General features: G+C 37.7%; 1 protein-coding gene across 2 annotated transcripts in view; it reads left to right on the forward strand.

Moving 5' to 3' along the window:
* The window catches only part of ARHGAP18 (Rho GTPase activating protein 18), a 69,563-nt gene extending 52,917 nt beyond the window's left edge, over nt 1-16,646 (forward strand). The window contains exons 10-15 of one of the 2 annotated variants that reach the window (XM_062572560.1): nt 2,225-2,307; nt 3,573-3,779; nt 4,607-4,753; nt 9,524-9,648; nt 10,846-10,907; nt 14,307-16,646. In XM_062572560.1, coding sequence (XP_062428544.1) covers nt 2,225-2,307; nt 3,573-3,779; nt 4,607-4,753; nt 9,524-9,648; nt 10,846-10,907; nt 14,307-14,398 — 716 coding nt within the window. In that variant the 3' untranslated portion in view covers nt 14,399-16,646. Of the gene's footprint in view, nt 1-2,224; nt 2,308-3,572; nt 3,780-4,606; nt 4,754-9,523; nt 9,649-10,845; nt 10,908-11,613; nt 11,768-14,306 lie in introns of those variants that run through there. The other variant, XM_062572561.1, reaches the window with a different exon arrangement.
* Nucleotides 16,647-26,717: the final 10,071 nt, after the last annotated feature.

Consider the following 26,717-nt stretch of genomic DNA (forward strand, 5'->3'; position numbering starts at 1 on the left):
AGGAGGTGTAGATGAATTATAAGAAACTAGTGATATGTTAAGATGCTATCAGTTTGTAAACAAAAGAAAACAGTACAACAAGATAAAATAGTTCTGCAGGAATCCAACAAAGGTTAATTCATACTGTTTAGTGTAGTATGTGGAGGGTATTTGATCTATTTGGGAAAGGTAAAGTTACAGCAGAATAGTCAGAACTGTTGATCATCCCTGGTCCCTTGAGGATCAGCAAGCTCCTCTGAAAATGTCCTCTGTGCCAGCTGGTCACCAAGACAGCAAACACATCAGTTGTACTGGAAGGAGTGTGACTTGGTGATAATGAAATCAGTTGTGAGGACCACATATATTAATTCCACAGCCAACACAGGTGTGTTGGTTTCAGAAAAATCTATTCCTTTGCTCATGGGCAAAGTGATGGTTCATTTCTAAGGAGCACATTCAGGACATACCAAAGGACAGACAGACAGATGAATACTCTTAAAAAGCTTGGACTGTTTCACTCTCCTGATTGTGAGCTGCTTGTCAGGAGCACATACCATTAATTTAGCGTGAGTAGGGGGTTAGTGCTTAAGCCCATTACACAACTTTGATTTTGCAGTAGTGAATACTGAGCAGTAAGTTAAAGCAGGCTGGAATGCTTTTAAGTGATACTGGCTGCTAACATGTCCAAAAGGTTGTTCCACTTAGCAGATACTGACTGAAACCAGTCCTGGCTCTGCTTGCCACTCCTGAGCAGTCTGAAAGCTTATGTGGTTTTACCTAGCCAAAAAACATTTAAGTTCCAGCATTGAAAATACTTTCTATGTTGAGCCAAAGGATTAGAGGCAAAACAGACAGAATGCTTCACAGCATCCCCTTGTTTGTGTTGTCTGTCTGCCTTGCTGTTTAAATGTAATAAGAATAGGTGTTGCAGAAAAGAGGCCACCTTTATGACAGTAATCAGTATCTTTCATGATACTGTGATTAACCACACTGTCTATGTGATTAAACTTAAATAAATGCAATTAAAACATCATTGTTTAAGTGAACAGATAGAAAACCTCAATTTAAGTTATCAATTTTAATTGCTTTTTGACCATTGTGACATGGTGCTTTGCAACTAAATTTAATCCCTACTTTTAATGTATGTTTTTCTAACCAGGTGGATACACTGTTATCTCTACTATACATGTTGAAATGAATATAATTCACCATTCATTTATTCAGATTCTTAATTGTGGTAGAAAGTGATGAGCACACATGTCTTTTATATTTAATAAATGATTAATCTTTTTTTGCTCTTTCTCCCAATTTGAGCTGGATTAAATGTTTTTGAAATAGCTGTTCAGCTGGAATTCTAATGGAATGCACAAAAGGAGCCCTGTTGAATTTTACTTTAATGTGATAAAACTATGCCAAGTATAGACACCTACTTCCTAATTTGTTTTATATATGGCAGGCTATATATAAATTCATTAGGAATCCTATGAGAACACTTGACAGACTGTGTCCTCTAAAGCCTGACAAGAGGACATGGGAACTGCAAGGACTTAGGAATTCTTCTAGGAGGTGGAGGAGTGGGGAAACATTTGTCTTGCATTTTGGGTGAATGATGCACCATTGAGCTATTGGGTAAAAAGGAGAGCCAACATCACTATTCTTTAATTGAAGCTTGCCATTGGTTTGGTATGGCACTCATTGCTGTAGATAAGTGTTAAGGTGGCCTACCACATCTTTAGTTTTATGAAGATGGTAGTTAATTTGTAGCTTCTCCGCTATTACTTTTATTCCGACTGGTCTGCCCTAGGAAACCTGCATTATTCAGCAACACAGTCTTTCTGCGTGGGTAGATGCGGGAGACCATGTAATTGTTCAAGCAGTTGCAGAAATGGCAAATGCAGTTGTGAATGCATCCTTTCATATATTGGGGCACAGGCTCAAAAACAGAGGAACCGTTAGCTGTCTAGTTAATGTTGTAACATTGCAAAATAAGTATATAATAAAAGTCCCGTAAGGCATCTAAAAAGTATTGCCAGAGACTGTTGAGTCATATTGCAACTGAATCATAAAAGAACATTTGGAAATGAGTATCAGAAGAGAAACATCTCCAGTTGTTTATCATACAATGACAATTAGCTTTGTATATGCATTCAACATTTTACGAGAGGATTCCACTTAAAAGTCAGTTTTTTTTCAAGAGGACAAGTGACATTTTTAAAATACTGAGGTTAATGTGTTTCACTGGCAGATCTTCCAACGAAGAAGCAGCAGCTGCAAGCTTTGAATCTTTTGGTTCTCCTTCTGCCTGAAGCAAACAGAGACACTCTGAAGGTTAGAATTACTGATTTCTTTTTCCTGTAAAAATAAGAGAATTTTATTGATTTCTCATGAATTTACTGTAATGAATACTGTAATGAATGTTGTCTTTTAACATTCTAACTGATGTGTGAAATATTATGATTTCCCTTTTTTCAGTTCAAACTTAATGCTGAAACTTGTGGTTTATTTTGTTTTCATGTATCGCAGAACTTCAGAAAAAAATACGATTTAGGAGCATAATTCCAAGCATCCAAATGACTCTTAAGAGGGGAGGACTTGAAATTTTTCCAAGAGATTGCAATAATAATCTCTCTGTGAGCGACCTCTTCTATTACGAGTTTATTTCCTTCTTTGCAGGAGCAGTCACTGATTATTTAAATGGAGAAAGAAACAGTATTGGAATACTATGGATGAGATTTGGCTTTTAATGAATGGGTTTAGCTCTTTGTTTTTATTCCTAGCTTTTATATGTGCTGTTTTGTTTCAATTCTCAATAAGCTAGAGATGTATACTTCCTCTTGGTATTTGCAGCCCATTACATGGAATCTTCCAGTCTGGCTTGTACTCATGTATCAAAGCTATTCATCTTTTCTCAGAACATATTTACTATTAAAATTGCTCCAAACAAAAATAAATTTGCAAGATTGTGTAGGATGAAGAGGATCTTGGATGCTTTCTATTCTGGGCAAAAATCCCATTAGTTCTTATTATTTAAACATGCCTTCATTTTTAAATATATTTACTGTGTGGAAGCACTCAGCAGGGCTCCTGAGTTGATTTATAAATATCTGGAAGTGAATTAATTGAAGACTGACAGTTTCTAACAGCCTACCTGTCATTCATAATTCAGTGGTTTACACGAGTTGCATACGTGACTGAACTAGCCACATGGAAAGCACGACAGCTGGCATTATTGTGTTCACTTCTAATTTAGAAAAAGCCAACAATAGTGTTTTCAAAAGTATCTTTGAGATGCTACCTATGCTCTTAAATAACAAGTATTTTGAAAGTCTTACTCTGCAGGGCTTCAGAGTCACTTGAATGCTTTTGAAATGTTATCCACAAAATTAACTAGAATGATTTACTTCATTAGTTAAAAGAAACAACATTTGCATTACAGTCTTATGAGTAAATGTATCCATAATTCCTCTATTATTGATTGCTATTAATATAGTTTTATTAGGAATAAAGAGCCTTTTCCAAGGATATATAATATGATATTTCACTCTAACTTTTTGTTGTGTAGAGATAAGGTTCAAGTTCTGCTATTATTTTAGGTACTGCTTGAATTCCTCCAAAGAGTAATTGATCATCGAGATAAAAATAAAATGACACTAAAGAACGTTGCAATGGTGATGGCCCCAAACCTTTTCACGTTTCGTGGTTTTGGCTCGAAGACTATTGAACAAAGCGAGTTTGTTATGGCAGCTGGAACAGCAAATGTCATGCGCTTTATGATTCAGTACCAAAAACTTCTCTGGACAGTAAGTATTCTTTAGGGGCAAAAAAAAAAAATCATAAACTTCACAAGCAAGGCAATTGGACAAAGAATTAATGTGAACTATGAAATTATTTCCATGAAATAGAGAAGGATCAGCCCCATCCTGATGAGTTTTTGCTCAGAGATAACTCTTAAGTGAGTGAAATAAAAATCATTACATGTTATGGTAGAATTAGCAGTGGTGATTAGGATGTTAAGATTGTGTATATAATACGTGAACTCAGAAATAAGTCCTTGGGGGATACTTGTGATTGATCTATCAGTATGCATTCTTACAAGGAATTTATTCTTTTCTGCTTGGAGATCTTTATGTCTTACCTTGCAGAAGATGTGCTGTTTTAGTCCATTTCTCTTTTGGGCCAACTTCATATTATGTAAGAAATAGTAAAACATATTTTGATAAAACAAGGAGTTGAGCCACAATTTCAGGCAGGCTCATGCACTGGCTGAAGAACTTCAGGCTTTGTTGTCCATCAGCAACTTTAAAGAATCTTGACCTTTGCATGGAAGGGCTATTATCACCATCACACAGACTGTGTTGAATGAATGTTTTTGGCTGAGGAAAGTAAAAGCACTGTATAAAGACTTGATTCTGCCTGTATTCCATTGAGAGCTTGCTGCATGGAATGTAACACCACAAGTGCAAATTTTCTAAAATAATTCATTGCCTTGTATTATTTTAATCTTTAATTATTACAAGAAATAGATACTATTTTTTTTCTATTCTACCTCATAATCTGTCAATTTACAAAGTTCTGATAGTTAAGGAAGTTATGCAGATATTCATACTCACTGTCTATATTCATTTAGATTCCTAAGTTTATTGTTAACCAAGTGAGAAAACAGAACACTGAAAGCCAAAAGAAGGAAAAAAAGGACAAAGCTATGAAGAAACTTCTGAAAAAGATGGCTTATGACCGGGAAAAGCATGAGAAACAAGACAAGACTCCTAATGATGTAAGGAAAGATGCATCTGATAAATGTGTTACTAAGATTAATAAGACTCAAAAGATATAATAAGTTTAATAAGACTCTCATATATATTAAAACTATGGATATGGCTGTGGAAATGGAGCTGCGAGGATTTATTTAGCATATTTTTTAACTGAGAATTTCAGTAAGTAGTAAATTAGTATAGCTTACATAGTTTATGGGTTCACAGCAAGATGCATCTTTGGGGGTGAGCTGGCTGGTTGGTTAATTGATTAAATTATTTATTGCACAAATTTTGCAAAACAGCTGTATTCTGACAAATGATATCCCACAGGTAGTTTCAGTTTGGGCATCTGAGACAAAAGTACCTGAAGTTCTCTATTTGTATAGGGGACAAGTGTTGTGACAACATTCAGAATTATTGTACTTATGTTTCGGTGCATTTCTGCTCAAAGGAGTTCACAATAGACCGTGCATTTATTTACTACTAGATTTCAATATTTGATATCTGTTTCAATTCAATCAGTTTCAATATTTGGTATTGAAATCTCTACTAAATTTCAATATTTGATCTTTATTAGTCATTGGAAACAAAGCTAATTCCCAAAGCACTGAACTCTGCCTCAGTGAACCTTTAAATATTCCTTGTAAAGAAGAGCATGCTGGAGCATGTACAAAGATGAGAATTCAAAAACTGATAAATTTACTTATTAGGCAGCTAATAAGTGTCTGTGTGTCCACTTCCATATTATCCCTCTAAATACAAGCTACAGTTCAGTATCTCTTCAAGTAATTACCTTCTACTGGAGCCTTCAGTGATGGCTAGGCAGATGTTTCAATGTAACAAACATTCTTCACACATTTTTCTTTAAAAATAATAATAAAAAAAAAAGTCCTGTGGCATTTTAACGTGAATTTTTCCTGTGCCTTAGGAATTTCTTAATTGAACTGTTTCCCCTGACATGGAAACTTTTCTGAAAAGTATCTTATGTACCTAGCAATTACTTAGTGTTTGTATTTCAATTAAGTTAATAGTTACAAATATATTTTATTTTATTGGCCTATACAACACTGTTTCTTATATTCATTCTTCCTTTCTGTGTTTCAATGCATCTGATGTAACCTTTGCAAGGTTGCTTTAAATATATTAACAGGTAACAGCAAATATGTGTAGTCTCATAACCCAGTGAATACAAATCAGATTTAAATGATGTGAAAATATAATCTTGTGGCTTGAAGTCATACTGAAGATTCTGGTGAGTTAGAGACATCTTGTGGTAGCTTGTAAAAATGCATTGGCATAAGTTGTCTTTTTCTTACCATGTATATGTATAGCAAACTGTTAAAGCTGTTAAGCCAGAAATTATAATAGGGGATATGAATATAATATCCCACAAGTCTGATTGGCTTGCTCTTGCAAGTATACTTTTTTTGTTGTTTGACGACAGCAAATCCTATTTTGTGTAGATTGTAGCTTGGGGAGGAACTTCTCTTAAAGAGTCAGGAAAGAAATTTAAAGTATATGTACACATTTTAAAGGTGGACTCGATAACTTGCTTGGTAATGCTTGAGTGCCACAGAATTTAAAAATGGGGTGGGAGAGATTGTACATGTTTGAGGGACCAGTGATTTATAAGCCAGAAATATATTTTGTAACAATTGCATATTTAAACATGTTTCTATGCAGTAACCATAAAAATACCTAGTGAAGAATGTTCATGCTGCAGAATGTTCATGAAGTGACACTCGTTGTAAAAGAATAAGTTTAAGAGGTGACTATTTGAGTAGCAGCATCTTACAGCGCATATTTCCAATGTTTTGAAAATAGTTTTTTAGATGGTTAGTGCAGAATTGCATCCTTACCATTTCAAAAAAAGTTTAGTGGTGGAGTCTGCAAAAAGCTGGATCGTTCAGGCCATTGCATCCACTATCTCTGCTGCAGCCATATTTTCCAATGTTCCTAACTCATTTTCTATGGAGTATTTGACACATCTGTAAATGTTCACTATGGATTAATTCCTCAGACATCACTTTGCCTTACTTTCACATCTGTGTGTTTATATGAATATAGTTGAAGGAATACACACACAGAATCACAGCTTATCAAAAATTTTAAAATAAAGCTTATTAACACTGACATATTTGTTTTACATTGTCTAATAAGAGGATTCCTTGCAAACAATTCAGCTGAGTTATGAGGTGACACTTAAAAGAATGCTGCCATCACCTGTTCAAAGTGGAAATAACAATAGAATACACTGAAATAGGCAAATGATGTTGCAATTTTAAATATATATATATATATATATATATATATATATATATATATCTAGTAATTCAGTTTGATCTTTTATAGTAAAATATGCCTTTTTAATCCACCAGAGAATTAAAATTGAAGTCTCAAGTAATGTATTCTTACCCAAATGTAAAGTTACTATTCAAGAATTTTCTTCAAGCTTTAGAAATCTCACGAGATTTTCTGAAAAAATTTAATGGCAGTACCTTTCACAAGTCCTTTCATGCTTATTTCTCAGGCACCCAAATTATGGAATGCTTTAACATATTACTCCTAAAATCATATTCTCAAATATTATTATGGCTTCATCATAAATGATTACTTTATATAAGTTTCAAGTAGCTAAATTTGCCTCAGTTCTTTAAGAAAGTAGTCCAGGAAATACCTGAAAATTTATTTTTTCAATTTGCAGTTTGTATTGCCTTAATTTTAAATTGAGGTGATTTTAATGTGCAGTTTCTGAGCTACTTTCTTTTCCATTATTAGACAGCAAAGGATGCACCAAGATTTATGGTGAATCACAGCTCCAGTGCAAACTATCTGAATCTTCTGAGAGTTGATTTTCTTGCTGGCAACTGAATAAAAACTTTGTAAAAGTAGCTATTTCCAACACCAGGTTTTGCCCCACTACACATGATTTAACTGTAGCTGGACAAGGCCTGGATCACTTTCATAATCTTCAGAAATATCTCAAAATCTGCACTCTTAAGTAGCAGATGAGACCTTTCAATCAATCATGTTTCCCCAGAGATTAAATAGTATTTCTTGGGAAAGGGGAGGAGACGTTGGGCAAGACTTCCCAGTACAGTGCTGGGAGTGGTTAGTATTAGAAACCTCTTGTGGGTTAACCACTTTTCCTGGTATCTGTGCACACAAGTCTGTGGCCCAGGTTTGTGCTAGGGATTAAGTCTCTATGTTTCTGTTGGAGTGCAGTGTGTTCTAGTCAGGCAAAGAAAGATATCCTCAGGACTGGAAATTTTTCAGCTGTCATAGCCAGGTTTGCACCATCCGTTGCTCCATTCCTTTCTATGTGGCAATTGCTCCATAGAAAGGTGGAACGTGGTTAGTGGTACAACACAACGCTCCTGGTCTATCTCATACAAGGCAGAATAACCACAGCATCATCTACCCTTTCTGTTTATATAGCCTGCTTGCATTTTCACAGTGTAACATTACTGACTTTTGCTAAATTTGTGATCCACTGTAATCCCGGATTATTTACTAAAGAATTGCTACCTGCTAAATTGTTTGTCTTTGCGCAGCTGTATAGCTGATTCTTCCAAACCAGATGCAACACTATACAGTTGTTCTTTCTGAACTGCATCCCACTTTCAGACTTTTTCTCCCATTTAGCAAGATCAGTTTGAATGCCAGTTCTTCAAAATGTTTGTGCCCTCTTTCTGCTTGGTATCATTTGCACGTGTGTGGTCTATTCTGTCACCTGAGTCACTAGCAAAAATACTGACTAGTCATTTAATTCCTCTCTGTCATGCAAAATGGAACAGGAGAATCTCTAAAAGACCCACCCCAGATCCTAGAGCCAAATAGCTATGGTTCTTTCATAATACAAAACTCAAGTCCTTCTGAAAATTAAGAGTTTGAAACAAGATGAGTACCTTGCAAGTAAAGAGAATGAACTGTTATAATCAACCTTGACTACTGGTGTTTTTACATTTCTTTTCCTGTCAAAATGAGTACATATAAGTAGTGTAATACAAATAGAAAAATTATCTTAAGATTTTCAGGAACAGAAATTAGGACCTTATTCACAAATAAATTATGCCTTTTGTAATTTCAATGTCATGTATTGCAAGTTGAACAGAAAAACAGTCTTTGGAGCCCTCCTTCTCTATAACTAGTATGATTGATATTCATCATCATGGGTTTTTGAGTTGAAGTAAAATGCAAATCCATTATGTAGTCAGACCTGCTGGTTGCCTAGCCTGAATATATTCTGGAGAATAAGAAATGGGGAGAAAAAGATGCACTGCTGAATACTTGTTCTTTAAAAGGAAATGGTGTTTGAAAAGAGGAATCACTTAAACTAGACTGACCCATGAATATGTTGTTATTTTTTTTTCTTACCAAATTCAGGTGAAATGAAACTGGAAAGGCTTCTTCTGAGAAGAGGGGAGAGGGAGGGTGGGCGTGCCTGGCTTTCAGGAGCACAGCAAGTCCTTTCCATATCAGTCTCATATGCTGCATATCATACCAGAATGGGTTCTTAATATAGCAGTAATCATTACTGTTACCCTTACCATCTTTGAAAAATAATTAAACACTACTGTTCTTTTGTTCTAAAGTTCTTCCTATCATTAAAAAGAGGTTTGAAGGTCTGATGTAATTTACTAAATTACTGCATAGTTATCATATTTCTGCAGTGAAGTAGACAATAGTTAAGCATACTTACAGAGCATTGTTCTAAGTTACTTACTCTGTACAGTATTTTGAGAAACTCCTGAAAGCCAGCTGCTAGCAGCTTTGTTATTGCTTTGCAGGCTGATGTTCCTCAGGGAGTGATACGGGTGCAAGCGCCTCATCTTTCAAAAGTTTCCATGGCAATACAGCTGACAGAAGAACTGAAAGCTGGTGATATAGTAGCCAGGTTTCTCAGCCAGAAAAGGTACAAGCATATTTTTGCTTTGTTAACATTTCAAGTGGCTTTTCATACATAATATAAAGAAAAAAATTTTAAAACAGTTGGAATCAAGGTGAGGTCACTGAACTTTTGGGCTTAATTTAGCCTGTTCAAATACATGCTTGAGGAATTAGTGTTTCTAATGCTTCTAAAGCTATTAAGGCCTTCAGGAATATACGAGCGCCAAATGAATTGCTATTTTGTCATTTGGGCCAGGAACACTTTTGTAACTTTCTGGGAAGAAGTTAGAGGGGAACTCCAAGAAAAAAAAATCTAAGAATCAAATGGATGAAGAAAAGGGAATGAAAATATTTTGTAAAAACTGCATTTGTATAAAACAGTGGTCTAAGTATGGGAATATAAATATGAGAAAATGTCGTGCACATGTAGTGATTTAAAAGGAAAGCTACATTTGAGTCATCCAAATCCACTGAGAAAGGGGGAAAACTGAGTTTAAAGTCTAAGTTCAGTCTCTACATCTACTTATCTGTATATAATATCTATTTATTTGTATATGTGAGCAAAATAAGAAATCGAAAAAGATTTAGTACAAAATAACATCTTCACATAATTTTCATATAACTGTGCTAAGGTGGTAATGTGGCACAGTAGTTGGCATTAAGAAGCTGTTTCTTTCTAAATGCTATTTTCAGGGGCTTATGCTTCTGACGTAAAGTTATTTTCTGGCCATACTTCAGCATTTACGTCTGCAGTTAAGCAATGAGAAAAATAAAGTCCTTTTGTAATTGGGAGATTTATTCTTCCACTGTCTATTTTCTCCTTCTTATAGCTGCAAGAATGTGGTTTCCCCTACCTAACTATAAGGTTATTTCAGAAATATGAATTGTGTGAGGGGAGTACTTACTTTGAAAATGAAAGAAAATTAGAGGGTAAATATCAGGCTACTTGCTAATAAAGATGAAACTGTTTTCTGAAAACCTCAGTTTCTTCCTGTCTGTCTTATTTTACTGTTTCTATTGTTCATTTACAAGATTGTTCATTTGCACTAGTGTGCAAGTGTATTCTTATTCACTTATTGTATCAGTAAATGAGTAAAAACATGAAGGGATATCTTGGTACAGTGTTGACTTTCACTAGTGTAACTTCTCCTGGATATGTTTAAATGGCTGGTGTACAAGCTCTTTAGCAGCATAATTAATCATTTTGTTTTGTTCCTGACAGTGGAAATGTCCAAACACTCAAGAAAGAAGAGGTCTTTCTGTATGAAATAGGAGGAAATATTGGTAAGAACGGCTTCTGAACAACTTCTTTTGTTAGAATAGGATTCCTTGGCACTTTGTCCGTGGACTTCCCTGTGATTGCATGCTGATGTAAACAGGAGAGGAATTTGCCCCTTAAAGATTACAGTGAATTAAGGGGGTACTCTTTCAGTCCACATATTATCCTCAGGCTCATATGTCAGCATATTAGTCCAGAGCCAGCTGATGGCGATAAAGATTGTTGTTATGGAGGGAGAAGGACTGCATGTAACCAGGAAATTTATTTACTTAATAGTTTTTTTTTCTATAGTCTGCTGGCCTGAGCGCTGTTTAGCAATGTCTAAAGCTTGTATCTGTTCCACTCTTTTGTCCTCCTCCTTCCAAGTATTTCTATTTATCATTAGCTGGCTGAGATAAAGTTGGATTCAGGTAGTTTTTTCTATGTTCCTATCCAGCCAAAGGTGAGGAGAGGTGATTCTGAATATTGTTCTTTTTTCCCCTAGGTAATTGGCAAACATTGAATGGGAGAGAAATGTTTAAAATATAGATGTGATTATGGGCTTTGTGTTTCCCTGACGTGTATTTTCCTGCCAGCTGATTTTGGGGGTTAAATCATTTTTATTCAAGTCCTTAGTTCACCCTGATGACAACACAGAAAGTTAGCCTTGAGGAGAGGGAAGCAAAGAAGTTGGTGTAATCATTGTTAGTAATATCTTATTATCTCTGCCAGAGGAAGACAACAGTTGTTGCAGGTGATCCTGGTATGTATGTACAGTGAAGAACCATAGAAAGGTTGGACAGGAAAGTGCCTGAAGTTCACCTTATTCATCTCTTTGAATTGAGGCATAATAAAAGAACTTACAGCCCTTTGTGCTCTGCATTTGAGTGTTTATTACAAGTTACTATGGGGAAGTCACTGCTAAAATGGAAAGAACCTAATCTTCTAGTGATGAAATTTTCTAACTGTTCATCTTTCTTGCTCTGTGTAACCACTGATTAAAACAAAGAGTAGATCAGCAAGGTTAATGCCGAAGTATTATTTTGAATGCAGTTCTGAAATTTTCTTTAATGAATGCAGAAGTATTTTTGCATTAAGAATCAGTTTCTAATCAGTTTCTTTCATGTGTTGAGCAAATTAAAAAAAAAAAAAAAACAAACTAGAAAACAGTATTGGATTGGATTTACATTTGCTTTTTCCCTACTAACTGTGGACTATTAAAGTTTACCTGAAGTTATAAAATTCCATGAAGACTCAGTACTTCTGCACACTGTGAATTCTAATCCTGCATGTAATTGCTACTTTTGGCACTTTTCTCTGTACCCGATCATTACTTTAAATTAATTTAATGTTTTTGTATGTCAACCAGAAGACTTAAGCTGAAATAATACATTTGTATTTTCTCTGTTACAAATTTGTTTGAGTTTTTCAGTAAGTCTGAAGTCAAAAAAAAAAAAAGTTACTAAGATATTTGGATGCCAGATTAATATATTACCTGTTTTCTTGCATATCCAATATGTATGTATATTTGTTCATGCCTGAACATAGTTTGTGTTCCCAGACTTGTATGACTTTTTTAAAGGAAGGGAGTATCCTGTTTATTGTATAGAGGTGTTAACATTGTAGAAGAAAAGTTTGTAACAGATTTTCAGTGAAACTGGAACAACTTAGTATTACATAAAACATGACAGAAAATGTGTGCGCCTCTTAGAGCATAGATGTGGCTAGCAACAGATATATTTTCTATTTGTTAGGCAATAGGATAGAATGCTTAGAAACCTACTTTGTCCGATAGTTTATTACTGGAGAATTTCAGCTTTAATTAGCTCTTATAATACTAGTCCTAATTAATTTAGCAAAAATTCTTAAGTATAGAGAGCAACTCTCTATTTTAACCTGCTCTGCAGGTTTAAGTAAACTATGTATTCTGAACTTCACTGTTTCTAGTTTTTCTGCTACTGACTCTGACATTCAGCCTGATGTGACTGACTCCTGTAAAGGGAGCCCAAAAGAAGGAAGACTCAACAGGCTCATAATAAACTGATAAGCTTATACTTAGGCTCTTAATTGCATCCTGAGCAATACTGTGATCTTGTCCCCTAACAGAGCTGCTGAAGTCTCAAGACATTTTTTGAGTACTGAGTACACTGTAGGACTTTAGGGCATTGAACAGGATTTCTGCCATTGCTTCATGGCCAGAACTGGACAAGGAAATGAGAAGCCACTGTCCCCATGCTCTCAATGCCTGAACGTGCTAAACAGTGTGGGCAAGTAAGCCTAGGTCAGGAGTATGGATGGTACATGTCATGTAAACTGGGATAAAAAGCCTGAAGGGAAAACAGGCTACCAACTGGTAAGGAGAAAGGAGAGAAACAGCAGAGAGAGACTGGGCATGGCTGAGCATGGAATCCAGACAGCTGGCAGACAATCTGGCTGCAATGGGGCACCTCCGCTTGTCTTCCACTTCAGGAGCACAAGATCTAGGAACATCTGGCTGGCCGATTAGAGGGGCCACCAGCCATCTACCCTGACACTTGCATGGTGGAGTAACAGAGTGGGTATAATGCAGAGCTGGAAATGCATGAGACGAGGCTCTGCCTATGAGAGAATGGGAGGTGTAAGCACATCTTGATGGACCAGCATATGTTTTCATAATAACTATCAGACATAAATCAGTTGTTTATAATACGCCAAAAATAGTGTACTACTTCTCCCTTCTATGACCATAACCACTGGAAGTGTTAAGCAGGCACTCCTAACCAAGGGGAGCAGGATAGAAAGTAATGCCTCCTTAGCAAGGACAAACCCTGCTTCATCTTTCCATCTAAGAAAAGGAGAGTGACTGGAAATTTTAATGGACTTCAGCTCAAATGTGTACTTAGCATTTGGATTTAACCATAGGAAGACCAGGGCATTGCTCCTCCTTTCCTAAACCCTGCACACAGGGAAGCTGTTGGGCTCATTGTGTGAAGAATCACAGAATCACCGAATGGTTAAGATTGGAAGGGACCTCTGGAGATCATCTAGTCCAACCTCCCTGCTCAAGCAGGGTCACCTAGAGCATGTTAGACAGGATCGTGTCCAAGCAGGTTTTGAATATTTCCAGAACAGGAGACTCCACAGCCTCTCTGGGCAACTTGTTCCTGTGCTCTGAATCTGACGTAGAATGAGCTACAGAAGTGAAAACAACTTCCCCAAATATAGCTGCTGCTCTCCCTCTCGCTCTACATCTATTCCCTTCCTTCTTCAAGCTGGAAGAGAAGGATAACAGATTACTTCTGGATTATAGCTGTGTCATCCTTTTTTAAATACTATAGAGGCCATGAAAATCTAAATGGAATAGAAGAGTGACAGGAATTTTGGAAGTCTATTTATTTACTTATTTATTTATGGTACTAATGTAACCACATATCTCTTTTTACTAGGAGAACGCTGCCTTGATGATGATACCTACATGAAGGACTTATACCAACTCAACCCAAATGCTGAATGGGTTATAAAATCTAAGAATAGCTAAGTTCACAACTGGGGCAGAGGAACAACCTGTGGACTGACTTTGTAATGCTGAATGTTTCAAAGGGATAATGTGTGCTTTCACCATTCTACTGTATTATATATAAATTAATAGAATCTTACCTAGTTTAAAAAAAAAACGAAAAAGGTAATAGAAACACAACAGTGATTACCAGTAAATTCTCAGTTTTTCATACATCAAAATATTAGAGATAGCACAGTTTTCCTGCTCATATTTGGAATGAGACTAAGTTAAATATTTTAATGGAACTAATCCACCTTAATGACACTCCCATCTGACAGATCTTGTTTCGGAAGAATTTATTTTTCAAGCAGATGTTTAATGTTTTTATATTAGAGATCTACAGTCTGTTTGTATAGAAGTGTGTGTTGATATAGGTTTTTACAGTGTTAATGCACTGGAGAACCAAATTCTGATCAGCACTTCTGAATGGTACAGTATTAAAAATACTTAAAACCAGTCACATGAATTTCCCAAGTGTGAAATTCACAGGAAACAACTGCAATGCAATATATCCTGTCTTTGTCTTTGGAAGTCCAATTTTTTCACTTTTTAGGTAAAGTTTGATGAAAACTATGTAAAAACAACTGTGAAGAATGCTTTCTATACAGCTCTTTTGCTAGATCTTTTTAATATTGTTTTTTATTCTTACTCAGGTTTTTGATTGTATTCCTGATACTTTTTTAAAAAAATAAGACAATATGACAAAGTGAGTCATTGTAAAGCTCACCACTCTTGACAGTGTCCTTTTTTCAGCAATTATATGTGGCCATGTTGCATACACTGGTTTCACTTTTCTTGAACATCTCATAGATTGCAAAGCATTCTGTGAACTGCCAAAAACTGCCAATTATTAGCAGAATACAGACTTTCAGGATGAGTAAAACAACTGTGGAGAGAAACTGTAGTTTGAATTTTGTAGCTAGCAAACCTTTCACTCAAAATTAATGTGAGGATTTACTGTAGAGTGTACTCATGCTTTTTGGATAATGTTGCAGCGTGACTACCATTAGCTTTATACCTGATATCTCTGGCCCATCCTGGACAAGCTAGAAAACAAATTTGGATTTCCCTTAGGTTGGTGGATGCTGTCTAAACCACTTAAAAATGAATAGTCCATCAGGCGAACTATTGCAAATCCTTCTCTTTGTAGGGAAGAACTGAAAGTTCCCCATGGAATTCACTGGTGATTGACATTAACTTAATGCAGTGCAAAGTGCTGTGAACTGTAGCTTCAGACACCTAGCCCTGTAGCAATACTCTGGGCCTACTAACTTGTCTAACACTTTACAGTTTATTTGCAAACTTGTTCATCCACGCTTAAATGCTCACACCTGCATGCCAACTACCGGAAATAACAACTGTGAAATTATACCCTTGGAGCTATGTATTTTCTTTTGGTGCACATACAGAGTTAAATTGACCTCATAGAGAATATTCTACAATCAATCAGGGCCTGAATTAGATTTTTTTTGACTTGATCAAAGCCACTAATGGGGGGGAGGAGCACACTTACTGTTGTGTGTTGGTACAGGCCTTGACACTGTGGTGTTCTCAAAATAACTGGGACTCTCAATCTGATATATAAGCAATGAAACAGAACTCTGAAAGGTCACAGAAAAATTAGGCACAGCGTTCGAACAATTTTGGGAGCATAAATATTCATTGGTTCTTAAAAGTCAAGGCTATGTTGTTATGGGAAGGAAGTATTGTTCTGAAGGATTCTGAAAAGCCGATTTAAAAAAAATTGGGTGGAATATTGTTCTAATGTGTCTATACTAGTCTTGACGCCCCATCTAACTGGGTACCCCTACATGGCATTGCACTGTGCCGTTATGGGCAAATCCCATAAGATAAATCATTTTTGTCAATAGAACAAACCTACTTCCTGTTCTTTATATGTAAGGAATAGAGTAGAAGAACAGTAAACAGAAAAAAACAATAGGTAAATATTTATGAATCTGATGTAGTAAATGTGTTTTTGTCATGTAATACAGAAATGTGTGTTCATAATACTTTATGTTCTGTAAAAGATTACTTGTTACTGGAACTCTAGATGTTATTTTAATCAGGAGTGAAGTGCAGATGATAGGAACAGCTGTACAGTTTCAGCATAAAATTGCACAGGACTGCCCTGTGTCTATGATCATTTAAATAACTTTGTTTCTGTTTTAGTGCCATTATATTTTTTAATTTAAAAGGCTTTTATAATTAAATGTTTTTTTCTGAACTCTTTTCTCATTGTGTTATTATATTTGTGTGTAAGATGTACACAAATAGCACTGAGTGCTGACTGCTAACATCGCGCTTGGTATCTTGGCAGGTAGTGTGTATTTTTGCACCTAAAAAGAGACATTGGTAGGTTATGTAGTTAGTTGCATATAGTCTTGCAATCTGCCTGCTGGGAAGGGAAACAGGGGAGAGGGGTTAATGGACTGAAACTTGTATGTCTAGCAGAGGAGCTCGTTTGGAAGTACACTACAGTCACTGCACACTTTGGGTCAGACCCTACTCTAACACTCCTTGGGCATTCGCAGCAGAGCAGCTCCCCTCTCAGCATTTACTGAAAATACCGACTCTTAATTCCTCATAATCAAAGAATTAAGTTGGGGCACGAGAGAAGATCCAACGGCATGCAGGTAAGCTGATTGAAAAAAAAAATCTGTTATAATTAAGGAGACGATACCGCCTGGATGCCTTATTCAGAGTAATTTAGCAGCCGATGTCCATCTGGCTGAATCAGGAAAAGCATCACAGCTTTTTTTTTTTTTTTTTTTTTTTTTTTTTAATAACCCTGCTGACGGATTAATTTAACACACGAGCGGCCGTGGCGGCGGTGCTGCCGCGCTCCTGGGAAACCGTTACGCGGAGGGTGGGGCGGGCGGGCGGGGGCCGCGCGCTCTGCGGCGGGCGCGAGCCTCGCTCCGCCTTCCCCCAGCGGCCGCCGCCTCCCGCCCCGCTGACGGGAACCGTCGCCGCAGCGCGCGCCGCTCTCCCGGTCGGGAGGGGCTGGAGGCGGTGGCCTCGGCGTGGGGAAGGGGCCGGGTGTCGCCTGCTCCCTGAGTGCCGCCGAGGCGTTTTGAGCGGCGTGCGGAGAGCGAGGTGGAAATCCTGCGCGCTTTGGGTCACGTTTGAGGATGGCGCGGTTTGAACCGTTATCTTCAGGCGCGGTTTGGGGCCGAAAAGTGGTGGTGCGCCCTGCGCGGGGCTTCTGCAGGGCAGTTCTGCACTCAAAAACCACCTCCCCGAATATGTTTTTGTGAGTGTCTTTTTTGGGGGGGGGGGGCACTAGTGCACCTACTCAGGAGTCTGCAGCCAGCGGCCTTGGGTTGGGCTTGGCTGCCTCCCTAGGCTTGCAGCGGGCCAAGGTCCCTGACCAGCTCCACCCTGGCCTTCCCTGCTCCTCGAGTCTGCTGCTTCCTTCCCAGCCCTTGGCCTTTCCCATCCCGGGCGACTGCTCCCTCATCCTTTCCCTATCAGGGCTTCTTCTCTCTGTCCCTCCTTCATGCGGCAGTGGGAAGGACAGCGTGGGGGTTAGGAACAGCACCGGTTGCTATTTTTCATCCCCAAGCTGTGAGTTAGCAGAGGATGAGTTTTGAAGATCAGACATACGCTCCCCTGTGTACAGTATGGTGATGACCACTGTTAGTCCATCTTTTGTTCTGCCTGCCCGTTTTGAAGGCTGAAGAGTTTATGCTTGTTTTTCACAACCTTGTCCAGTTCTGTCTTACGTGAAGCGTACATGTCCTCCAGATAAGCCTGTAGGCCTCAAGAAGAAAATTATAATTTACATCACCCACTCCCTTCCTGACCACCAGAGAGGCTGGCAGAAATGTGGTAGTTTCACTTGTGTTGCAGGTAGATTGAATGAATGTTCTGAATGTGTAGAATTACTGGCAGAGTTTTCTTGAGAAAATATGGGGCAGAAGGACGAATGCGCGTTCAAGGGGTAAGGAAATAATATTTTTATCCGACAAGTAACCTCTGAGAAGGAAAAGTCTGAGGAGGTCTTGCTGAAGATTTTTTCCAGGCCATTATTTACCAGATATTCCTCTTAAAAGCAACAGACCTGTTTAATAAAGCATGCCTTTTAGTAAATGTTAAGAGATAAACTGCAACAGAAAGCTTACTTGGTAAAAGATTTTCTAAATGAATGCATTCCTTCTGTAACACACCTAAATATACCTAACTGTTAGACCTCTGTACTTACATTTTTAAAATGATGCAGCTGCTCAAAAAGACTAAAACATGTATGCACTAAAGCTATAGCAATTTTTGTAATATTTTTTATTTATATAGAACAGTGCTGAGGCTCTTCAAACCAGTGTTTGCACACAGACTGCATCTGAGGCAGGTAAGTACTTACCATCTCCATTTAACAGATGGGAAAACTGTTCATGAATGGCTGGCATGCAGCCAGAAGTTTGATTCAGTCTGATTGTAGAAAGTGTATATAGTCCTTCAAAAATTGTTTTTCAAATCTGCAGTATTGCCAATAACAGAAGTTCAACAATCACAAGTCTGGCTTCAGGGGATGGAACTGTTTTAATAAATACCATGACTTTCAGCTTTGTTTCCAAAGGAAAGGTGTCTGGGGTAATCCTTCTGCCTGTGTGTGTGTCTTCCCCTGATTACTTTTGAATCTGTTGGCAGACTTCAATCATTTTTGGCAAATGTAGCAGGGGATGGGATGTCTCAAAATAATTAAGTTTCTACAAGCTTCATAGAACTAGGCAACTGGAAGGAAGACAGGCAGTGCAAACCATTTGATCAAAGAAAAGATGACAGTGAAAATTCAGCCTTTATTTAGACACTGGAACAGATGCAAGAGAGCAAACATGCACATGCTGTGACCATGGAAGGAAGTTGCAATTGGAGCTCACAAGCAGCCGTAGGAAGTTAGCATTGTTCATTTGGGTGCTCGTGAAAGCACTTGCTTATGTTGCCTTCTGACTTTTGAACTTACCTTGCTGACTCCATGTGTGTAACTCTTGTTGCTTATGCTGCAGTAGTTTATCTGCTCTTGCTTTTGTGGTGCATCGTCTCTGTAATTTCTGACTAGTACAGCTCATCCCTTTTCATCTCCCTTTGGTTTCAGCAACTAAATGAGCACCTTCCTTGCCTGAGCTCTGTCTGTGGTTAGTGGACTTCACGCAGGCTGGGAGGTGGGTAGTGTTGCATCTGTTCTCTCTATTTGTAGGTGTAGATCTGGGAATTATTTGCATGCTGGACAAAGATCAGATCAGATCTAAAATATGTCAGTATAAAATGGTAACCTTAACATGCAAGTGTTAAGTTGTGGAGGGGATATAATTTACTATTCAGATTGGCTGTTCCAAATTATGCAGAAATGGTGGTTCAAAATCCCTACAGAGCTTACCACTCTGTGACTACGTACTGTTGTCTGTATCTCTGGGAAAAATTTAAAGGATCCTTTGACTCTTTCTGTGACACTGTAAAACCAGTAAGTAACATTCAGTCATACTGGAGAGCTGAAGTGTCTCATTGTATCTGCTAAATGAGATTTTTCCCTTTTCCCCTCTCTCTTACCATTGTCTCTGTAATACCTTCCTCTTGATTTTTTTTTTTTTTTGATTTAATCAGTCCCTCTGAAACAATCTGATCACATACTAATAGTTTTTAGGTCTGGTTTTGTAGTTAAGTCAGTTTAGTGTTTCTTTCCCATGGGATTTCTTGTGTCTTCAGAGGAGTGAAAATACTGTCTTGTTATTACATCAGTATGTGTTTGCTGTCTGTTACAATTCATTGCCTCATTTCGGGGGAGAGAGAGCGCAAGCGCTGTTGGGAGTAGTGGAGCACCAGTCCTGCAACATGTACATCTTTATTTCCTTGTCTGAATGATGCCGTGTTTGTATAAAATTTCCGTAAGCTAGCACGGTCAGTGAAATGTTGATTTCCTGACTCGAGTGTGACTTTCTATAACTACACTTTTCTTTGGTTTACTTTTTAGGGTTTTTTTGTTTTTGTTGTTGTTTTTTAACTACTATGTTATGTATGCAGGATTTACATCAGAATTGGGGATATTACTGCGGTAGGTGGCAGTGTTGTGTAGGTATTGTTTTCATATGTGCCTGACCTGGCAGTCTGTGCTGAGGAGGCATGTGCGATGCTTGACACTAAGGGTAAGAAATTTTGGTATATGTGGCTACGTATGGGTAGCGGGACTGACTGTCTGCAAACGGCATACTTAGTAAATAGGAGAATCACAAAACATATAAATGCCTAATTAATCTCTTGTCATTTTTGCAACATATGTAACCATAAAAGACTACCTTCTGGGAAAGTGAGAATTTAAAGTATTAGATAGTGTTCTAACTACATATGTTTTGTCTATACTAGTGGTATTTTTTGTGTTCCTATCTGCTTTTGTGCCGTCCAACCTATCATTCACACTAAGAGTTCTTTGACTTCCTAAATTGATGTTGTATTTTTCTGCCCTCACACAGATGATCAGAAGCTACATCACTCATTTTTCTCTGATCACACATCGATCATATACAACTTTGTAGGGTCTAGTTGTCTGGACACTGAAAAGGGTCAACAGTAAAACTGTGAGAGTAGAAAACTTAGCAATAGAATTGCATTGGCTCATGTGAATTACTGAAGTAAGTAAACCGTACTCATTATCAACTGATGCAAATGCATGACTCACTCCAAATGACCTAGAAGAAATGAGGGAACACGTAGTTGCTCAGAAACATTTCATTGTCTGATTGAGATTCCAAACCCTGGGCTGCACTGGATTAGCAACTGGAAATGATTTGCTGCTAATTCCTTCTTTCCTAATCTGAGAAGAGGTTTGTCATTCAGATCTTGTCTTCTGATTTTGGTTAGTCTGAAACTTAGGAAGTCCAGCCTCATTTCATTGTCTTAATTATATGCTAGTATGCTTGCACATTATGCCTTGTAAAGCAATTGAGTTCCCAAGCTCTTCTTCTGGATACTCATCCCTCACTATACAGAAGCGGTCCTTATTCATGAGTCTGGTTCAGCCTGTGTGAAGGGAAGGTGTCTTTCAGCAAGAACCAGAACCTGAGGGGTGAAATGTTATTGAGGCTTGCATTGTGCTTTGCATCTGTGAAAGACTGAGCTGAGAATTGCCCATCTCGGTATTCCAGTCTGGCTCCTCTTCTTCTGTGTGGTTTCATATTTATTCAGTACAAGTTTTTGTTACTGTGACTGTAAAAATTTAGGATGTAGCCAGATGTCATTCATCTAGGATGCTGGTTTTTGTTTAGGATACTTTGATCTTGAGATAAGCAGTCTCTTGTGGGACATGATAAAGGTGATATAGATAAGAACAACTTTTTAAGACCATTATCATGCAGTCTTGGAGTCCTGGCAAAAATCTGTGGAGGTTCTTTTATCTTGCCATAGTGCACCAAAAAATCAAGATTCTCTTCTCATTGGGTTTAGCAATGAGATAATAATTAGGAGTTCAGATATATTTTTACAGTACAATAAAAGATAGGATAGAAAACATACTGTGCAAAAACCTTTTCTCTTCAGCCATTCAACTTTTTCCACTAAAAAGGTGTGTATTTCTTTGTAGATTTCTGTATGGAAGGTATTCTGGTTATGTTCCATTTGCGTCTTGGCTGGGCAGCAGAGGAAGATCCAAGAAAGTTATTCTGAAAGAAGTCTTATTGTTAAGAGTATTGTTAAGATAACAGTAATGGGCCAGCTTGTGAACCTGAAATGGAGTACTTCAAAAAAGAATTCTTACTTATCCTAGTTCCTTCCAACCTGAGGAACCGGGGCAGTCAACTGTGTAGACCAAAAGTTGCCGTCATTCATGCAGAACTATTTCATCCAAGGTCTTCTAAGAAGAGTCAAAAGAAGTGAACATTTTCCTGAACATTTAATTCAAAAAAGCTGAGTGTTGGCACTACTGATTAGAATGGCTATTCTTCATTTGCCTCTACTATTACTTTAGGTAATTTTATGCTCTCCATTCTTTTAACAATAAACAAGCAATTAGTAAGACAGAAACAAAAGCTGATGGTGGTTTTTATCTGTGCTGGTGTACACCACCTGCAGTATATGCAGAGGAACAGGGAGGAAATAAGAACTACCATTCATTTATGTAAACCCAGAAGGAATAGCTGTTTCCAACAAACATGTTTTAAGGGGAAGCTGTCTTTCTTTGTGCTCCAGAGAGCATTCATGACTACAGGGGAGTCTCTTTGTACAAATGTAGGAGTGGTTGCTGCTTGAAGTATGTATATATGCTGAGCTGAAGCAGGATGCACTGCTTCTTGAGCATTGTTGAGTGAGTGTGAAGTAACTATGTATTTTGCGAAGTGAAACTACATCGTCCACCTCACTAGTAGAATTAGCAGAGTAATTAACACTGGCTGCTTTGGCAAAATTTCTCTGGACTTGGTAAGCTTTAATAAAAGAGTTCTAGCTACCATCTCGGTGTGCGTGTACACTTCTGCTTTCTGTCTGTCTCACCCTCACCCTCTCCCCACTGATCTTTAATCAAGTCTGGAGTTTTTAAACAAAGTGTTAAGATAGTAAGAAGAACTGTGTTGGGTTAGATCAAAGGTCTGTTTAGTTTTATTATCTGCTCGTCTCTGGCAGTGACTAATAGTGGATGCTTAAGGAAGGACTGAAGGACGAGGCAAGCATATACTGACAATTTTTTGGTAAACTTTCTCAGTAAGTTTATAGTTTAAATATAGTTTATATGTAATATCCTTGTATTTGGTAGTTACTGATAAGGTTTATTTCCACATTTTTGTAATTACTTTTTGAACTCCTGTAATGATTACTGTACAATTGAGGAACTGGAGCATCTGTCATATCAGGAGAGGCTGAGAGAGCTGGAATTGTTTGGTGTGGAGAAGAGAAGGCTCAGGATGAATCTTACCAATGTGGATAAATATCTTATGGGAGGGTTTAAAGAAGACAGAACTAGGCTGTTTTCAGTAGTGCCCTTTGAGAGAACCAAAGGCACTGGTCACATACACAGTGACACCCAGGAAATTCTCTCTGAACATGCAAAAACAAATTTTCACTGTAAGGGTGACTGAGCATTGGAGCATGTTGCTCAGATAAGCTGTGGAGTTTTCATCCTTGGATCAGATGATCTCCAAAGTTGCCTTCCTTCCCACCTCAGTGATTCTGTAAACATCTGGCATTCTTTGGGCCCATCCTATGGGAAGATGTTTTGCAGTGTAACTGCGTGTTGTCTGTTTGGAAGGGAGTCCCTACTCCCTTGCACAATGAACAATCCTCTTTATTGTTGCCCTGCCACTTTAGATTTTATAGACTCTCTTGATTGTCTTTTCTTCCTGCTTGAAGAGTTGCAGTTCTTTTTATTGTCCCACAGGTAGAGGCCATTTCATAAGTTTGACTGTCTTCATTTCCCTTCTCTGAATCTTTTCTCATTCTGTTCCGTCTCTTTGATGAAGGAAAAATCATAAATGTGCTTTTCATTCACATGTTACCAGGAGGTGAGTGTGCCATAATCTATACAGTGGGACAGTATTTTGTTGCTGTTGTTTTATTCTCTGTTCCCTAATGATTTGTGATATTCTGGGGCTTTTTTTGCCTGCTCTTAATCACTGAGTTGACATTTCGTAGAGCTCTCTGTATTAACTTGGTGATCTTTCCTGTCTAGTAGTAGACAATTCAGAGTTCATCAATGTGTATGCAGTTCTGGACATTTTTTTCTCATATTCATTGCTTTTTTAGCAACATTGAGTTTCATCTGTCATTTTATCACCTGTCATTCAGTATCATGAGGTCCATCTGGAACTCTTTGCAGTTGGCTTGTTTCTTTACAACCCTCTATAATTCAGTGTCAGCAACCAACTTTATCACTTTGTTCACCTCCGCTGTAGATCATGAGTGAGTATGTTCAGCAACGCAGGCTTCGGTGCTGCACTGGTAACCTGCCTGCAACACGACAGTGTATTTGTTCCTTTTCTTTTTCATTTCTAAAGCTGTTGTTTATCCGTGAGCAAGCACTCCTCCCTTGCACCCCTCCCCCAACATCAATTTATTAATTAAAAATTTTGATATAGATGATTTTTTTTTAGGAAGTCTTTCTTCTCCACTTGTTTATAGGCTTCCTCAAAAAACTTTAGTAGGTTCGTGAATCATGACTTCACTTTATAAAAACAAACAAACAAACAAAAGTGTCATATTCAGTAATGGATTACTACAGTTAACAGTTTGGCTGTGTCCTATTTCGAGTTCCATTTCAGTTTGTGAGTGAACACCAACTGGTGCTGGTACCTAGAGAGTGTTAATATACTCAGTTTGTGTTGCAACTTTTTGCTGAAACTCAGTTTGAGACAGTTCTTCCAGAGTCACTCCTGTAACTCCTTAAGAGTTAATACGTATGAAGAAAATTTAGTTTTTCTGACGTGGTCTCCTTTTTGGTCACTTCATTTACATGTTAATTAGTAGTCTTACAAATTTGCTGGCAGACCGCCTACTCCTGAGAAAGGACTAACTATTTTTATGCTCCTCTAGCAAAACAGGCCCCCTTTTTGTTCTGCTTACTATCTTCCTGCTCAAAACATGACAGTGTTTTTTTTTCTCTCCTTTTTTATTTTTATTTTTTTCCCTCATCTGGACATGTCCTTAAATTCTCAAAGGGTACCTTCTGGTAGATTGATTAAATAACAAAAACATTAAATGAATTCAGTGAGTCTCCACTACAGTATTTTTGCTACTTGTACATACTTTAACCATTGGCTGACCCCCTCATGCCCATTTTTTCATTTTCTTTTTTATTAATGGCTTCTTCCTTTTTATGTAATTTCACTGAAAGGAAGTGTAACCGTATGAGATTTGGGAAGGGGCTATTACTGCTTCTGTAGTTTAATATATCTCAAGTGTGACAAAATGAAATGTCTGCAACATTTGGAACTGGAACCTGCGCATTGCTCAGAACTAAGTCAGGAATTGCTTTGCCTCTTATGGATTTCCTGACTAGTACTTCTGTAAAGCAAATATGTATTTAAATGTGTACTGGCTTCGTATTTTATACAGCAGATACCCACTCTATGGGGATAATTGGAGTCTCTCATTGTTGTGTTTCCAGCACTTCATGCCTCTCTGATCTCTCTCAGTAGGTGAAAATCGCCGATATGCTCATGATGGGTGCTGATACTACATTCTTTCTATTTATGGCTAGAATTTGAGTCTATAGGGTTTCTGTGCTATTTCTCTCTCTTGTTAATTTATCTGATTTAATTCCAAGCTTTTTTATGTATGGCAGTTCTGCACATGCATATCTTACTCCCTTGCCTATGTAATTTCTATCTGTTATTACTGTGTTTTTTTTGGCTGTCTTATTTCTGCACAAGTTTTTGGTATGCCCATTATAGTAATACTAATCAAACCCAGGTATTTGAGGTTCTGTTCTTTTATTTTTTTCTGTAGTTGAAACATCATTCTGAGCAGTGTACTTTTCTGCGTTTGTCTTTGGTTTAAAACTCTCCTATAACCCTCTAAATGGTAGCAACATGGTCCTGCATTGGCTTAAGTGAAGACTTTTTTTTCTTGTATAAATTTTCTTTCTTTCCTCTTCCAGAAGTTTCCTCAAGTGCCAGTGAATTCATACCTTCTATACAAATTCTTTAGCAATCTTAGGAGCATTGCAGTGGTAGAGAATGCTACCACTGATGTTGTGATCTTTAACTTCCTACCCAGTTGACAACCTTGCTGTGTGGAAGGATCATAAAAACACATCCTTTCCCTTTGTATTTTTCATGATAGCTTATTGAGATCAGCTATTTTATCCCTTTAGGCCAGTCAGTACCTAGGAATCCCTAACATCTCAGGTATGAGCAGTTTTGCTGACAGTTCGCACTATGGGCTGCCTCTTTCCTAAGAACGAGGATCATTGTCCTGACCTCATTTAGGGGATCATTTCTGTATTCATTAACTTAATGCTGTTCCACCATGAGACTTCATGCCACATCAGCAGTATGGAGGAAGGAGTGTGCAGGGGTTGTTAACAGTATCATCAGTGAATGACATTGCTGTGTTCCTCCAAATTGATCAGCTTTGTTTTGTGTCTCCAGGGGCCAAGAGCTGCTTGTGTGTATACACATATGTTGCAGTCATACGTGACAGTCATGCATGTATCTGGGGAACCTCTTAACTCTGCAGAGAATTTCATCAGCGTTTTGTTTAATGTGATGTCCAGCTGGTCAGATGGTCTATTTGGTTTCTCCCTTTCCTAATCAGATCCCAGAGTTAAGAATGAAACTTCTAGAAAACTTTCCTCACCTGCTGTGAACCTGGCTGTGGACTT

The sequence above is a fragment of the Rhea pennata genome, chromosome 3 (assembly GCF_028389875.1).
Source record: "Rhea pennata isolate bPtePen1 chromosome 3, bPtePen1.pri, whole genome shotgun sequence".
Taxonomy (NCBI): domain Eukaryota; kingdom Metazoa; phylum Chordata; class Aves; order Rheiformes; family Rheidae; genus Rhea; species Rhea pennata.